The 18,209-nt window shown below is 37.0% G+C and overlaps 1 protein-coding gene across 1 annotated transcript; it reads right to left on the bottom strand.

The window, feature by feature from the left end:
• Nucleotides 1–4,887: 4,887 nt before the first annotated feature.
• LOC115728078 lies at nt 4,888–5,754 on the bottom strand. The gene has a single exon (XM_030658406.2). The coding sequence runs from the start codon at nt 5,752–5,754 to the stop codon at nt 4,888–4,890; it is 867 nt and encodes a 288-aa protein (XP_030514266.1).
• Nucleotides 5,755–18,209: the final 12,455 nt, after the last annotated feature.

Here is an 18,209-nt window from a genome sequence, read left to right as displayed (position 1 = left end):
ACACATCTGCGGAGCTCAGCCGTGAAGTCTTTCACTGTCTTTGTTCAGCCAGTCCCTCTAGCGAGCGTGATCCGTGAGTTGTCCCGGTCAACCGAGTTCGAAAGGAAACAATATTGGCGGCAACTTAGATCAGGTAAAAAGTCTAATCTTAATTCGATTTGCTTGATTTTATTTCCTAATTTTGAATTCGCATGGCTCTTGAATATGTATTTTGATGTATTCTAGCTGCCTATTTTAAATGTTTTAGAGCTTTGCATATTTTATTAGACTTAGAAAAAACCGATTCGAATTAAATGAGTGATTCCCCATTGACAACGTACAAATTCGGACTAATCTCGACCCCGAGATTTGTCTCGATGGCATGGGGATTAAGATAACTAATCTTAACCGCAAGATTTGATTCTTTGATCCAATCCGTCATCTAATTCGAATCGGAGAATATTTTCAAAAGATCATGCATTGTTTTGGATGTGTTTTGGCTTGTTACCCTAATTTCTCTTAGTAAGATAGGATTTCCAAGATTTCCTATCTCATTAGTTTTGGGTAGTAAATCAAACACATTTGAATCAATCTATAAATATGTTGGAAATTGCATCACTTTCCAAACATGCAAATAAAGGGGTAAAAAGATTTTCCTAAAAATTCTGGGATTTAATGAAAAGTTAATTCAGAATCTTTTAAGATAATATTTAACCGACTAATCTTCATCAATTTTTTATTTCGAAAATTCATAAAAAATAATACCAAAAAATGTTTCACTCATGTAGTTGCATATAGTTTGGAACATTCTATTCATATAGATTAAATACATTCATTTTATATATATGCACGCCATGTAGGTTTAGTCGCATGACCATTATGTCATTTTCACGTCGCATTGCTTCACCATGTCATATAGTTTTGCCGCGTCATTTTGTCATATTATTTATTGCATGTATTATTAGCTTGGCAATGATGCCATTTCGCATTTGTATGTCATTTAGGTTCGTCCATTTTAAATTGATAGGCTAATCTAGCCTAATGTCACATGTCATTTAGATCAAATTCATGTCATTTTAGCATGACATGTAGGTTAGAATTTATGTTGTTTTGCATTTTTTTTTTTAGATTCAAAAACTAAAAAATTCGTTACACATTCATGTCATACTATCATGTCATTAGAATAATTGTGTTCTTGAAATACAATTACATTCATGCATTGCATCATTCATTTTAAAAATAAAAAAATAATTACACCTTTGGAACTTTAAATCGCAATCCTCAAAAGTTGCTTACTCGGATAATTTTCATTGAAATGAAAGGTACCGAAAAGGTGTTAATAGAAATATTAGTATAACCAAGTTTCCAAACTCAATGAATTGATGGTTCATAAAAATAAAGTATTTCTCCCGATGCTTTATTTAGATGTCTAATCAACCTACCATGAATTGATTAATGGCGACTCCAAGTTAAATCATTTGCATGTTAAATAGCGAATTGTAAGTTGCGATTTAATATGGACTTGGGAGAGTCCGAATTAAGTTAATTAGATAATTAACTTGATAATCCATTAGCCTAGAAATCTGATTTTTAGGTCGCAACAATTAGCGATGCATTTGTTTAACGAAAAACTCAAGATTCGAAAATGATTTTCCCAAAAGTGATTATTTACATCGCTTAGAAAAACAAGTCAATGAAAAATATTCCCATTATCATCAATTTGTTAATACCTAACTATTTTCGTAGATGACGAAAATATTTTTTATTCATTCATTTTGTGAGTTGTATTACCAATCATTTTTTGGAAAATATTTTCCAAATCTTAAGTTTTTTTGTTAAGCAAACGCACCCTCGAGATGCACATTAATCTTAACTATTTTGGTCATTGAATTAGATAGGTTCCAAGTGAGACCCCCGATGCATGTTAGGATGTTATTGAGGGTTCGTACCAATTGTCACAGAGTCCCATACTCTCTTTTTACTGATCTATCCTGGCGGCTAGTTGATGGTAGGACCTCATACTATGGTTCGAAAGTCAGGACCACTTGAGCTTGAATTTTAACATGTGGGAATTGCTCTGATAGAAATCGCAAATATTATCAGAGCAAAAATATCTTCAGGTTGGTGGAAGCCAGAGAAAAAGCAAATGGTCAACTTGAGGCAAACTCCATTCTTGCTGCAGCAGCATAATAACAACGGAAGTAGCTTCGCTGAGCTCAGTGACAACATAACACTAGGAAAAACCATTTAAATGCTAGACTCAAATTCGTCTATGCTGAGTTTCTTTCTGCTCCTCTTCATCTGAGCTAGCTTTCGCGTGATCCCACCAATATGTTCAGCTGCAATCGTCAGCACCTCCATTGATTTCAATAGCAATCATAGAATCAGGCCTCATTCTCCATAAAAAACTTTACCTTGACACTGATCAGGTTATTGGGTTGTTTTGGCACTGAGTTTTCTTTTCCATTTCTTTGTTTTCGGGTTTCTGTATCATGGCCATCGGGCAGGGGCAGCGGCACGGAGTTCGTGGGAATATATATGGTCGATAAATACATGTCAGTTCATTCTGAAGAGTCTAAACACAGATGCCGAACTGCACTTTCGAAGAAACAAAAAGCATGGCATAATCAAAGTCGAAAGTTCCCATCAGTTGTTTCTAAAAACTACTCTTCTTCCCGATATGACCGTCTGCGACTCAAAATACAGTGGAATAGAAATGCCGCCTAGGTAGAGAGAGTGACGACGACGACGACACTTCACCATAAAAGGAAAACACCAGAACAACCTCAGGAAAAGGGTTTTATAAGAGTATCATGAAAGAGACAGCAAACCAGCAATTGATTGTTAAATTCATTCAATTGCTCTATGAAATAAATATTTAGAAGTCCCGTAATGACCACATCTAGCTGACTACTCCACTCAAGCGTGGAAAAGTCAAGGTAATTGACTCTCAAGGCCCCTCATTTACAGCAATGAAGAGTGCTTATGTTCCACAAATGAATGTGAGAAGAATCATACTACTTGTTCACGCGTCTCCTTTTCTGAAAAATGATGAGCAAGAACCAGGAAGGTAGGTCTAGCCAACCGAGAGCTTGGAGGGAGAAAGCAACTGCTCTTCTTCTAAAGTAAATTTGACAATGTAACCGCAAGAGAAGAGAACTCCAAGGGCCAGCAATGTAATGATGGTGGATAATCCACCACACTTGCCAGTTGCCACTAGAGCACCTGATCAGTCCCTAAAGGAAATATATCTAGCCATGTAGAATGGATTCAAAACGGAAAGCTAGCAATTTGGTGGCATAAGTACAGCTGACCAAGACCACCCGATCGGTCCAATAGGTGACAGACATGCCTTGCTAAAGTTGTCATAGCATTATTAATGACATAAATTGGCTTGACTCCTTTCACTGGAAATAGTTAGTAATCTAAAACTTCCAGTAAACAGAAAAATCGCAGAGGTCACATAAGCAGGTGAAAGGAACCTACCTGTAATTCTACCATTCTGTAGAGAGGATCATGAACCTTTTCTCTAGCTAAAATCGGCACTTTGTCTGACTCAATCTTTAACAACAACGGCACTTGCTCTGAACCAGCACATGTGGACTGGTTTGGCCAAAAACCCATAGAAAAGAATGCTTCCTTGACGCAGACTAAACAAATTGTGTTCTTCGACAGTTGGACGCATGAGTGAAGAGATGGATTCGTATCTATAAAATCTAAGATTGTGAACTAGAAAAATCTTCCCCAAGAAAATCAATAGAATTATTTGCAGAATCCAAGTCCATGGGGTTCAGCATAACGAGTCTATGATTGAAATCCAAAACTTCCTTCTGCTGCAGAGTATACCTTAACCACAAAATGACAATCCACAAAATTCGGTACACCTATTTAAACCTTCACAACAGTTCTGCATAAAACTATACCTCTGTCTTCCCGGATCTTCTAAAAGAACAGCAACAAATTATGTTTGTCTTAAAACAGCCTTTCATAAAACGAGTTGCTGGTAGGCCTTTCCCCCTCAACTGGTTTTGGCAAGACCAGATGATCAGAGAATCTTAATTGCTCCCCTGATGAATCACCGTTCCTGTTTCTTAGAAACTTGGCATTCATCAGCCATTAGGCTTATTGTCATCGACACTTGAAACAAATATGTCATGTGCAATGATAAAAGAATGTTCCCTTAATATCTTGAGTGTCTCATGAAATCTCATTTATGATTTAGCAACGCTTCGGTTTAGTCCACCCACCATGGCCAAGAAACTTCTAGCAAAGAGTAGTTTGCAAAACAATCTCTAGACCTTTCCTTGAGACACAAATAGAGCCAATGTTCATTGATCTTTAATAGCTTTAAAAGAAGTATATTGCTCGCAAATGTGGCACTAGCAACTCCATGTGGTGGTGATGCACAATTGACGATGCCACAATAGATGCACTGAAGACATCAGATATACTAATCAAAGCAAAGGGCTTACTCCGATTGTCTCGCTGATCAATTCTTCGTATTTGTACTCATTTTTGGAACCATGTTTCTGCCTATCTGCAGGGCATATGCCCTTGGCTTATGAACAAACCAAACAAAACTCTTAATGTAGGGTAAATACATAAGTGAAAGACAAAACATTACATGTCAACCACAAGATCCAAATCCAAAATGGTCCCATGGAGCAAGTGGCAGCCACGAATTGTGATCCCCTATATCCTCTATTAGGTGCAATCTGGCAGACTTGACAAAGAGTTTTCATTTGTTGGCAACAAGTCAGTTAAGAAAAAATTCTAGTAACTCTTTTCATTGCAAAAAAATAATGATTTAAAAGAATCAGTTGCTCATTGCCAACCAGGAACAGGCAAAAGTAGCCTACCTAAATGAATTGAAGAACTACAAAATGAAGGACCAAATATGAGTGACCTTCATTCCAGCTCAAATTCAGGTGCCGGCCGCATCAACATGCTCTCCGATTCAAGCTGAGCCAGTAACGGCCCACTCGCCTCACCGAATCTCAAATTCCGATTACACGACAACAAGCCAAACAGCCCGAAGCTGACGACAACAACCCCAATGGCGTGCACGATAAACAACAGATTCATCAGTGCGATGCCCCGCAAACCATCCTCCTCAAGAGCACATTTCACATCGAGATCCCACTGTCCTGTCGAAACCCCCAACTGGTGACACCCCTTTAAGGCAAACACATCAGTACCCAAATTCAAGCCAGCTTGCAAAACCCAAGTCCCCTTGAACACCAACCCAGACGACAACAAGTACTCTGCAAAGAACGCGGACGGCCTCATTCCCAAGTACAAGCAAGAACCAGCACAAACAAGACTCAACTTCCCCAACAGCTCGTACACAGGCGCACCGAGACCACCCACCCCCTTTCCAATCACCGAGTACTCCACCAAGAAAGCAATACCAGCAATGATAAACACGTACCCTTCGTTTATCGTGGCACTGTCGACGTATTCCTTCAAGATTACGAGGATGACCAACGCCCAGAAGAGGAAAACGGCGGCGGACTGCTGGAAGAAGGCGAAGCGGTACGTGGGGTGGCCGGAGAAGGTGAGGAAGAGGAAGATTTCGGAGAAGGACGCGATGGGGAGGGCGACGAGAAGGGTGTAGAGGTCGAGGTTCTTCCATTTAGGTTCCGAGAAGTACCAGGGCTTGGATCTATACGAGGATGGGTTCTTGAGGTAGAGCGAGTAGGAGCAGAGGAGGCGGCGGAGGCCGACGGGGAAGAGGAAGATGAAGGCCGAGAAATGGGTGGCGAGGGACGCCATTTTTCTTGATCGTAGGCGTTGGTCGTTGCTTTTTTGGCCTTTTCTTAATAGATGAATTGGTCAGCGCGGAGAATGTGAAAGGGAAGTTGTCGGAGTTGTTCTGGTTCTTGATGCGGGTGTGAACGTTGATGGCGTCAGTCGAAAATTCTTTGGGAGTAGTTTGAGCAAATCTTCATGTTGATCGTTCAAATGGACAAAAAATCCAAAAAAATAAATAAATTAAATTAAATGGGTGCATTTATTTTGCAAAAAATAAATAATTTGAAAAATATTTTTAAAAATTGATCCCTTATACTATCTATAAAAGATAAATATTTTTAAAATAAATTGTTGTTGATAAATAAAGTATTTTTTTATTGACTATTATTTCGAGTGAAAAATGAACGATTTGGATATTATTCTCTTGAAATTGTAGCTTGAAATAATTATTCAATGAAAAACATTTTCATTAATAATAACGATTTATGTTTAAATATTTTCGTGGACAGTAAATATATTTTTTATTCGTTCATTTTTATAAGCGCTATAGACTATACCTTTTATAAAAATATTATTCAAATTATTGATTTTTTGATCAAATGGAGCCTTAACCTTTTTCGCCATGGAAGCTTTCCATCGCAATTGACAAGACAAATCGATAATGTGCAAAATGACACGGTGACCGTCTACAAAAAACAATGTCGTTTTAAAATCGTTATTCACGATTTACTTTTTTTTTTTGGGCCAAATAATTCACGATTTACTTCAAAACTATAAACTTGAACGATCATTTGGGTTCACGATAAACCGACAATATTTTGTACATGTAACCACCTCAATTTCCATTCGGATGACGCGTCACATTGTTTGCCATATCAGCTGCCTTGTAAGCATGGCTGATTTTTCTGTCCCGCGCATAAAAATCAGTCTTTTTCTTTTTTCTTTTTGGTTCGTCGGGAAAATTTAGCAGAGGGTCAATTATCACATTTTGACCCCCTTGAAGTGCGAATTTTCTATTATATGCCCATTATATTAATTTATTATGATTTACATCTTACATTTTGAATTATGTTTGCAGTTCGTGTCGTGATGGTGCAAACCATTTCTTCATGCGCGCTTGATCTTTTGGCCTATCCTTTGAAAAAATTCAAAACTGCACACATTTTAGTAATGTAACAAGACTTATTACAATGTTTGGATGAGATACCTAAGCTAAGATTATAGATTTCTATAGTGAACCACCACTACTTGTATAGTTCTTGCTTATATGGCGATTAATATTAGCTAACTAACTATTTTATTCAATTTAAATATTGTTAATGACGAAAAAAAGGAGAAATTAGAATAATTTATTGTTAGTGAAATGTTATTTTAAAATTTAGATATTGTTAATCTTCTCGCTTTTGAGGATCTTCAACGGCCAACATGCCCCCCCTCTCTCCTCCTCCATCACAATCTCCCGCCTTACTCCCTCTCAAAATCTCCGATCCCACCATGGCACAAAACTTGGCGCATTCCATGTCGTCCGCCACCACTCCTTCTCCATATAACTCATCCCGATACACCTCTTCCCGACCAAACCCCACTTGACATTGCCTCCATTCCCCACCCTCCTCTTCCCCTGCTGCTCTACGTCGCGCTCGTGCCTAACTCCACCAACCTCTATAGGACAAGGTTCGCTTCAGTCTGATGTTGTGTGACCCTGTTTGATACCTCCATTTGCTCATCAGCGAACTCCAACTCAACCTCCCTGAAGTGATTCCCTCTAGAGATGGTTTATCTATTTCCAAGCTGTGATTACCAGCATTGGCTCATCATCCTAAATAAGCTTGGTGGTGATGGAGCTATGAAGCAGCAGATGATCGATTATTGCTCAAGCCCCAACTACAATTGTCGGTAGGTAGCGATTCAAGTTCTTTTCTAATCCTAATGATACTGTGTTGAACCGATTTGATATTGGTTTCTGAGGTGGTTAGGGTTTTTAAATGCAGGAGAAGGAGTTTCTGATCTCTATATAGTGGATGTTTGCTCTAACTTTTTCATGCTATCGACATGAAATCGTTGTGCTAATATTATCCAAATGAATGTTTTTGAAGCTCACAGCAGTTGGAAGCTTTTGTCTTGGTGATTTTCTATGATGACTGTCCATGCTGCTTTGTATGTAAATGGCTTCAGTGAAGAGGAAGCAAAGAAGATGATCAACAATGTCCGCTTTGAGAGATACTGTGGTTTTGGGTGTAAGATTGAGAGAGGAGACGTCCAACAAGTGCGGAGGTTTCTTCATTTGTTTGTTCTCATATTCTTAATGTCTTTTCTAGTTTTTTTTTTTTATTATTTAAACGAGGTGTTGGGGTTCGCACCCTCCTATTGAAAAAACCAACTAAAAACCCCCCCAAGCCCCTCCCTTTTAAATTTTTTTTTTTTTTGTGGAGGAAAAAAAAAGAACCAAATTCCCCTAACAACCCAATTTTAGGGGGCCCCTAACCAATTGAGCCACCCATGGATGGGTTGTGGTACTCATTTATGATCTCCTAAAAGCTATAAATAGTTTTTGCCAACAGGGTTGCCTGGTGTTTTATGTTAGTGATTCCAGACTCGGATATTAATCCTGAACACTAGGATTATGGAGGTAAGGCTTATAGCTTTCAATGTTTGTTTTGCTTTTATGTATGCGGTGAAGGTTCACTCATATTGGCACCTTGTTAGCTATCTTACATCCCCTTTTACCTACATTCGTAATGCAAATAGAAAACTTTGTTTAGCTTATGATCCTTGTTTGTACATTGATAAGTTTCAGAAGTTTTTGTAAGCTACGAATGTGGTGCGCCCAAAGATTGCCATAACTAGAATATGAAATACTACATGATAGAAAGAAGAATGGCATGCACCTTTTTTAGAATCCGTCAAAACTTGATATGGAACATCGATAAATTGAGACTTGAGCACTTCCCCTCTATTTCCTCTTGTTTACGCTGGCCGATGAGACAATCACTCTTCCAAACAAAAAGGTAAGTTATGAAATTTTGCAATAGAGGGCTAGAGGGGGCACTTAACCCTTTATATGGAGTTTCCAACATGGACCCTATTATCACGGGTTGGGGCCTAACTTGGTTCACACTAGCTACCGTCCATATTAAATTAATTAAGAATCCTTATAGCTTACCTTAATGTAATCCCACATAGAAAAAAAAACTCTTACATTCTCCCACTTGGGCTCTATTAATTAAAATTATTCTATATGTGCACACCTTTATGCTAGTCAAAAGATATTCTTAATGATCAATCCGATCCCATAAAGTCTCAAACACCGAATCATGTCAGTACCGGCATCAACGGACACGTAGCCTTCCATGGTCATGAATGCCTTTAACTCTACTGATATCGATTCAATATGGTAGTGTGGCAAATGACAAAACCTCACATAGTGATTCATTATGTGTCATCTCCTTTGTCAATCACATTCACTTCTCTTTATGAGTCACGAAACTCGATGTGCCACCAGAGAATATCTTTATGGTTCCAATGAACTTATATACGCCTTATCTTTATAGTTACTTTACTTTATATGTAACAAGACATATCCTTAAGGCTAACAATTGAATGCCCCTAGCCTTTACTCATGGTTCACAAATTCCTTGAGATTTTCACTATATATATGTATTGAACATCAATTCATTCATAAATGCTATATTGCATGCAAAAGAGTTAATACATATCAAATATTGTTACTGAATGTAACAAGCACATATGTAAACTTTATTAAAGCAAAGTAAATAGCTCCCATTGAACAATAGTATTCCATGATGCTTCTAAGCCTATCTGAATGACATGTTGTAACAGCATCACATGATGCTTCTAAGCCCATGCTTTTAACATGTCGTTTAAATACACAAGGGCGAAGACATTTTGTTAGTGGATCAACAACTATATCATATGTGGAAATATACTTTACTTTAATATCTCCGTTATCAACTGTCTCCTTTATGGCTAAAATTTGGCCGCCAAATACTTAGACCCCTTGAGACCTCTATTATTGTTAATAAATAATTATGAATGGGTCTATCCACAAAAACAAATACAACCAACTCCCTAATGAGGTATCTAAGCTAGATATCTTGAGTAGCAACCAAAACTCATGCTATAAACTCCACTTTTATGGTAGAGGTTAATCTAGATTGTTGCTTCTCACTTTTTCATCATACTACACCTCTTGCTAACATAAAGATGACCATCTTCTTGTCATCTCAATACCTAGAAAAGTTTGCATCCGAATACCTCGCTAATTGCAGCTTGAGGAATTTCATCAGAATTGTCTCAACAATAGGATCTTGAACCCCAACAAGCCGATAATAACCAAAAGTTGATGTGGGAGGCTCCACGATCGTCTATATAGGCAGAGAAACCGACACAGTAAACCCCACCAAACCGATATCCTCAATATGAGCAGCTACCTTATTCGATTACATTAAATTCTAGGAACTTCACTATACGTAATTTCACAATTCTTGTGCCTTCACTAGAATTATATATACAATACCCTTTCAAATGATCTAGGTAATATAGGATGTGACACCAAGTGATTACGGAGTCCAACTTACTCAATATTGGGTTATTAATAACTTCACTTCTGTAGGACATCCCTAAATCTTAAATTATTTCAAGCCAAGTTTACGTCCAATCCTTAACTCAAAATAAATCAATGGATTAGCCTTGGTAAAAACATGGTCTACAACATAAAAGGGCCGCTTTCAAAGCATCACCCACAACAAACTAGGTAAATTGATTCCTATATATTATACTCCTCATCATAACCATAAGGATTGGTATGCTTTTATCGACTAGGTCTATCACTTGTAGATAATAACCAAAAGTTGGTCATTTTTTGTGTAAACAACCGCTAATGTTCTCATAACAATTGAATCCTTTTGTTGAAATAGTAAAATCTAGATAGCAAGTGCAATATACAGAAAAGTTCTCTCTCATTTTTGTATAGTTCTCTTACCTTTCTAGGTAGTGTTTTTCCCCTTTAAAACCTAACCCTAGTTGCTCCCATGAACTCCCAGATTTTCCCTCGAATCTTACCCAAGCCTTCCTAAACAACTCTTAGCCTCCCCTACCCCTTTCCTTTGAAACTCTAAAGGAAATGTATCGGACAATAATTGCCTAATGCAAATTACCCGAACCCCCTAAACCTTCACAACTTTGCTCCCCATCTGGAAGTAAGAAGTGATTTCAATTGGCCTCTGCCCTCGAGTTTCTATCAAGCCAAGTCAATTCTCTGCTTATAATGTAATTTTTTTCCTACTCCTGGTTTGCGCCACTGCGTGTATAGAAATGGATAGGGATATCGAACATGAAAAATGTATGGATGCTATGAGTAGAAGACTAAGGAACTATTGGATACGAAACCCTTATTCAATTTAAGATCTAATTGTGGAAACATACCCAAAACATAACTTGTATCATCGATCAGAATGAGTATATCACGACGACATACAGTAATTGTCAAGGTTAGGTGCCCCTTTGCGATCTTGAGAGTTTCTTTGTGTCGAGTGCGATTCAACAGTAAGGAAGAGAGAGTTTTGTCGTCATTTCTCTTGAGTGCATCTCACTAAACTCATAACAATGGGGAGAGCATCTATTTTAACGTATATCAATAAACATGCCTTTTCACGTTTGAAAAAAGATTGACAGATAATTGCTTCGGTAGTTATCTCTGATGGGCAAGTGTGATTGCCCACATGGGCGCACACCATATGTCCCATGTACCAACATCTCCCACTCGTCCATGTAGGGCAAATAGCTCCCACATGCCCACGGAGGACCAACAACTCCCACTCGTCCACAGAGGATCAAGCATAACTCTCTTTATCTTTGCAAAGTTCATATTGACAAATAACCCGTGCGTCTAGCATACACTGAGAGCTTGTTGTCATACATCCGTCGGGAGTATATGACAGCTCATAATGGACATAATCAAAGGTGAATTTTTGTATGTTGTACTGTAGATTGATCAGTTACATATATATCTTTCTCTGGATCTCATTTAAAATATGACACGTTATATTCACAATTATGATCACACTAAATAATCATAACTGACCGGTCTGTGAATATAATCCATAATGTTACTTAAAACTCCCAATCAATCTTCCTCCTCCATTAAACCTCTCAATATATGTTCAGCTTGCTTTTCTAGAAGTGTCTATTTAGATCGAATCATGCATACGTAAAAAAAGATTAGATCGAGCAGTGGGTAACTTGGAATGGAGGATTGAATTCGCCAAAGCTGAAGTGTTTGCTCTACCCGCTATTGACTCAAACCACTGCCCTCTATTAATGTCCCTTACTACAATTCCAGTAAAGAAAAAGAAAAAGAAAACTTTCAGGGTCGAGGATTTTTTTGCAGGAATATAACGATTGTGGAAGGATTATTAAGGAGGCTTAGAACTCACCTAGCTTAGTGAAGGGTGATCTCATTCGGAAGATCGAAGCTGTTATTGCATTACTGGATAAATAGAGCAAAGTAACACTTTCGAACATCCAAAAGCAGATCATAGTATTGCAAGCCGAGCTTAAAGTTATGACAGATGATCATAATCTGGCCACAGACAGGGGAAAACATAAAGAAATAATGGAGGAAATTGACAACATATGGAGAAGGAAAGAAATGTATTGGGGTTTAAGGCCGAGAATTATTTGGCTTATACGGAGAGATAAAAACACGAAATATTTCCACACCACGATGATTCAAAGAAGGTAGCGGAACAGAATATCGATGCTGCAAAATGAGAATGAAACATGGATACATGGCCCACTGCTCTTGAAGGAAATAACATCAGACTTCTTTAAGAAACTGTACAGCTTTGAATGCCCCCGAGAATTTGATTTAGTGCTGGAACAGTATCCCACGGTAGTCACAAACGTGATGAATGAGTCATTATTAGCAGAAGTCACCCTTTTAGAAGTCCAATGTACTGTTTTCCAGATGGGATCTTTAAAGATCTGGAACCAGACGACTTAAAAGGTCTCTTCTACCATCAGAACTGGGAGGAAATCAAGACACAAGTTTTTGAGGAGCTACGACATTTCTTTAACACTGGACACCTAAACTCAAAGCTAAATAGAACTCATATTACTATAGTAGGAAAAATTACAAGGCTTATAGGTCAAAATTGATCTAGCTTGTTCTGGCCAATAGACTTGAACCTTGGTTGAATGACATTATAGAGGAGGAACAAAGCGCTTTGTGGCGGGGAGACAAATTCAAGAAAACATCCTAGTTGTACAAGAAGTTCTTCACCAATTAAGAGTGCGAAAAAGGAAGTCAAAATTCCAATCTAACTTAAAGCTAGAAATGAAAAAGCATATGATAGGGTGGAGTGGCACTTCTTAGATGCTTCTATGAGGAAAATGGGGTTCTGCGAGATATGGATGAAGAAGGTTATCACATGTGTGACTTTAGCTTCTCTAAGTACCGTCGCGACCTGCCTTTCGTCTCTCCCTAGAGTCCAGCGTATTTAGAGGTATTATCATCGATCAAGATTTTCTCAGAATCAAAACTCCATGTGGTGCAGACTTCTTAAAGGCCTATATTTTCTCATAAGAAAATTCTGGCAAGCAGAAAAGGGTGTTGACCTGCATGGGGATGGCAAAGCATCTTGGCAGGCAGAGAAACAATAGTAGACAATGTCAGATGGTTGGTCGGTACATGTGAGGAAATAATTATTCGAGGGAAGATTAGTCGCTGAAGTGCGGAACTATTGGAGGCCTAGCTAACCGAAATGAACCTATTAAGGTGGCTGACTTGATCATTCATGAGGATCCCAAAAAACTCTATGGGACTTTCTTTGCTACATGGGCTTGCATTTTATGACTCCTTTATGATAAATAAAGAAAGTATGTGTTTCTGACACACGCAAATAGATCCATCTCACATTTTGGATGCTACGGTTTTTAGTAAGGAGAACTTGTTATTCGCATAGTCTTTCAAGGCATTTTCATTTCCCCAAAGCTCATTTTAAATGTTGAACCAAACCCACCCCAATTCGATCGTGATTGGGGGATTTAAGCAACTTGGACTCGCCCTACAGGAAAATATAGAATTTCCTTAATTTATGATCAGTCAACATTCCTTTTCCACTATGAAATTGTTTTTTTGAACGGTCTTAATCACATACTTCCTAAATTCGAAGGTTCTTCTTCTCTTGTATACATGGTGTCCATCTATAGGTAGCATATTCCAATTTTCTAAACTTTTCTCCGCACCGTTTATCATTATTTTCTCAGAATCCTTAAAACATATTTTGCCTACTCTTTATATTTTTCCAAGAACTAGAACATGTCCATAATTATGTCGTCCTGCCATAAGTAATAGTAGTCATGTTGTATATTATCTCGTTCCAGTGAATGATTTATATCATATATATTCCTCTCTGACCTAATACAACTTTTGATTAGACAGGGACTTACATGAGCTACGCGACCTGGGCAGTATTATTGTTTGTTTACGGCTGTTATAATTAACCCTTGTATAGACCATAGTTCCTAAGAAGTATATTAATGGAGGTAAAAAAAACATAAGGAATGACAAATTAAGTCATTTTCTAGGAAAAAAAAAGGCTTTGATGGCAATTTTGTAATAGTTAAGACTATGAAGGCAAGAAGGTAATAAAAAATAGTTTTTTTCTAATAAGATGGAGAAAAGATTAGGGTGGTATTTGTTCAATCTTATATGGGATCCACAGATTTCAATCGCCCCTAAAATGAAGAGAACACATGTAGAGGAACCACAAAATTTCAACTTTGCCCACGAAATGACTTGCACCTTTCATACCATAAAGGGCATTTTAGTCTTTTTGTACTATGTGAGGCTATCCACATAAAAAAGGACTAAGCCAAAACGATAATTCGTGTAAAAATAAAACTCACTATTGATCAAGATACGTCACATTTATCTTGACGGCCTTTTAGATTACTATCGTTAGAGTTTGGAAGAATTGAAAAATAAAAACTTTGCAACACTATATCTGAAAAATTGATGAATTTGCAAGCATATAATACAAGAAAGTTCTCATCCTCAATAAAAGTTGGTTCAAAAGACACTCAATATGTTTTCTTTCTTTTTTTTTTTTTTGGTGGAGGGGTCGAAAACTCCATATTTGAACTTATATTACAAACAAGACTATCGAAAAGTTGTCTCATTTTGACCAAATGTCAAACGTTGTTTTTATTTTCCAACATTCCCAACATGAGTTATCATTTTACGGCACTTGTCGGCTACCACTGTTATATGTGCTATGATTTTTACATTATGATCTAGCAATGTCTAAAATGTCTTTCAGTACTATTTGTTTGGACAAATTGAAAGTATCAACTATTTTACTTCTGTAACTACCGATAACTTCCCTAAAACTATAGCCATTTGTTTGTGTCTCTCCTTGGAAGAACACTTCTAACCTTTGGATAGTATTGTTGAAATATAACGCGGAAGCTAACCAAAATCTTGCAAATAAATCAATGCGAAAAGCTCGGAGAAATAACGATGAACAATAAAGGACATCGGTGATTATATGGTTCAGTCCGAATATCGGTACCTACATCCACATGAAGAGCTAGCAAGAACAATCCACTATAATCGGAGAATCACAATTACAATCGCTCAATGCGCTCATATTTCCCGCACTTATGGTATACCCAAACCCTAGCTATTTACAAATAAAATAGCTCACAATTAGATATGATAAAAAAAAAAACTTACAGCACAGAATCACCATGTTTAGGACTCTCCGTGCAAATCGAAGAAGACGTCACCCAGAGAGACTCTTTCGTCTTCGCTGTTCACCCTTGTCTCGGAGTTCACTGTGCGGCTTCGTCGAGCAACTTCGTCTGGGCGTGAGAAGGAAAACATAAAGGCAAAAGGATTTACTTTTTATTTCTTTCCCTCTCTGAACCCTATCTAAACAACCCACACTTAAAATATAACTTATATTCAATGTGGGCCCCTCCTTTTTGCTCCACGAAAAAAGCACTGTAGAGTTCAATTTCTTCCAATAAAAGTCAACTAGTGCCACTATGATCGGGACCCACCGAAGAGTCCTTTCCATTAAAGACATTCTTAATTGAACGTAATTGCTAAACACGCTCTAGTCTTCGTTAATCAAAACCGATCAAATCTTGCATATTTAATAGATCGCTTTTATTTATTTATTTTTATCTAAATGATTCAAACTTGAGACATAATATAATAAGTATCATGATTTTTTTTTTCCATTCCAAACTCAATTGCAAGGGGATAAATCCCTTACTTATGACAGGGTAAACGCTCCTAAAGCTGTAATGGAATCCACAGGCTCTGTCTGATGAGATGTGGAGTCATGTCAAGAAGATTTTACGTGAAGAGGCAACTCAATCATCACATATTCATAGAACAATAGTCGGGAAAGTGCGTCAAAATTGTGAGAATTCCGAGGGTTTTTTTCTAATTTAATTTTTTTTAAAAAAATATTTACAAAAATATTTTTTAAAAATAAATATTTACTGATTTGGGCCTCGCTCGCGAGTTGGGCTGCCGAGCAGCCATGGTGGACCAGCATGGCTGCTCGGTGGCCTAACTGCCGAGCAAGCCCATCTGCTTTTTTTTTTTTTAAATTTCATTTTTTAAGTGTTCTAATTATTTATATTTATAATATTTTCGTATTTTTTAACATGTTTATATTTATTTTATTTATATTTTTTTTTTGCGAAGATCTTTATAACATAATTAGTAATAATTAATACAAAAAATTATTAAAATTTATAATTCATAAATAATGTTGTAATTATGTAATTAATTGAAAATATTCACATAAGGAAAATCCTCAATACCAAACGAAAAGAAACCCTAGTCGCGATATAAAAAATAGAACCCAAATTTTTTTTTTTTTCGGGCGTTGCCCCCGAAACCCCACGCAGATCTATTCGCACCGCAAAGGAAATTTATTCGCTTGCTCCAAGTTGGGCCTATCGGCCCAACTCTCAGCGTCGCGAACTAAATCTCAATTTTTCCTCCGCTTTTTGGGCTGCACAAAAATATGTCGGGTTGGGTCATAAACCGGACCGGGTACATAAAATTCAAGACATATTTTACAATATATGAAATTAATTGAAAATATTCATAATATAAATTTGGTAAAATATTCATATAAATAATGTTGTAATTGTGCAATTCGGTCGGCTAAAAAGATTTAAAGAGGAGGAAAGAGGGAAATGAGGGTTCATTTAATATCGAGAAGTAACATCGAAGGGAAAAAAATGCAAAATTGACAAGGAAAACGGCTATTTTCCCACACAAAAAGAAAAACCCGGCTTTTTCCTCAAAAAACGCCGTTTTCCTTGTCAATTTTGCATTTTTTTCCCTTCGGTGTTACTTCTCGATATTAAATGAACCTTCCTTTCCCTCTTTCCTCCTCTTTCAATCTTTTTAGCTGACCGAATTGCATAATTACAACATTATTTATATGAATATTTTACCAAATTTATATTATGAATATTTTCAATTAATTTCATATATTGTAAAATATGTCTTGAATTTTATGTACTCAGTCCGGTTTATGACCCGACCCGACATATTTTTGTGCAGCCCAAAAAGTAGAGGAAAAATTGAGATTTAGTTCGCGACGCGGAGAGTTGGGCCGATAGGCCCGACTTGGAGCAAGCGAATAAATCTCCTTTACGGTGCGAATAGATCTGCGTGGGGGTTCGGGGCAACGGCCCCGAAAAAAAAAAATTTTGGGCTCTATTTTTTATATTGCGGCTAGGGTTTCTTTTCGTTTGGTATTGAGGATTTTCCTTATGTGAATATTTTCAATTAATTACATAATTACAATATTATTTATGAATTATAGATCTTAATAATTTTTTGTATTAATTATTACTAATTATGTTATAAAGATAAGCTTCGCAAAAAAAACTATAAATAAAATAAATATAAACATGTTAAAAAATACGAAAATATTATAAATATAAATAATTAAAACACTTAAAAAATGAAATTTAAAAAAAAAAAAAGCAGATGGGCTTGCTCGGCAGCCCAATTATCGAGCAGCCATGCTGGCCCACCATGGCTACTCGGCAGCCCAACCGCCGAGCGAGGCCCAAATCCATAAATATTTATTTTTAAAAAATATTTTTGTAAATTTTTTTTTTAAAAAAATAAATTAGAAAAAAACCCGAATTCCCAAGCTCCAAGAGCAAAAAGCACGATGACCGCACAATTCATAAGAAGACATCAAACACGGACTATATAGAAATGCTTATGTATGTATATATATTTGACTCACTAGCTCACTCAATGGACATGATGTAGGATCATCAAACACATAAGGCCGTTCTAGGCAATTGTTTTGCTGAAAATCAGCCAACCAATAGTCCAGCTAAAACAGTTTGCATACTTCAAGTAGACAATTGCTTCATGGCCTATTTGAAACCTTAAAGCT

Source organism: Rhodamnia argentea, chromosome 1 (genome assembly GCF_020921035.1).
Source record: "Rhodamnia argentea isolate NSW1041297 chromosome 1, ASM2092103v1, whole genome shotgun sequence".
Lineage (NCBI taxonomy): Eukaryota > Viridiplantae > Streptophyta > Magnoliopsida > Myrtales > Myrtaceae > Rhodamnia > Rhodamnia argentea.
Note: the sequence above shows the minus strand (reverse complement) of the source record. Positions and strands in the feature narration are given on the sequence as shown.

What these genes read in the sequence shown, in the direction of transcription:
- LOC115728078 (XM_030658406.2), bottom strand. Translation starts at nt 5,754, where the DNA reads ATGGCGTCCCTCGCCACCCATTTCTCGGCCTTCATCTTCCTCTTCCCC.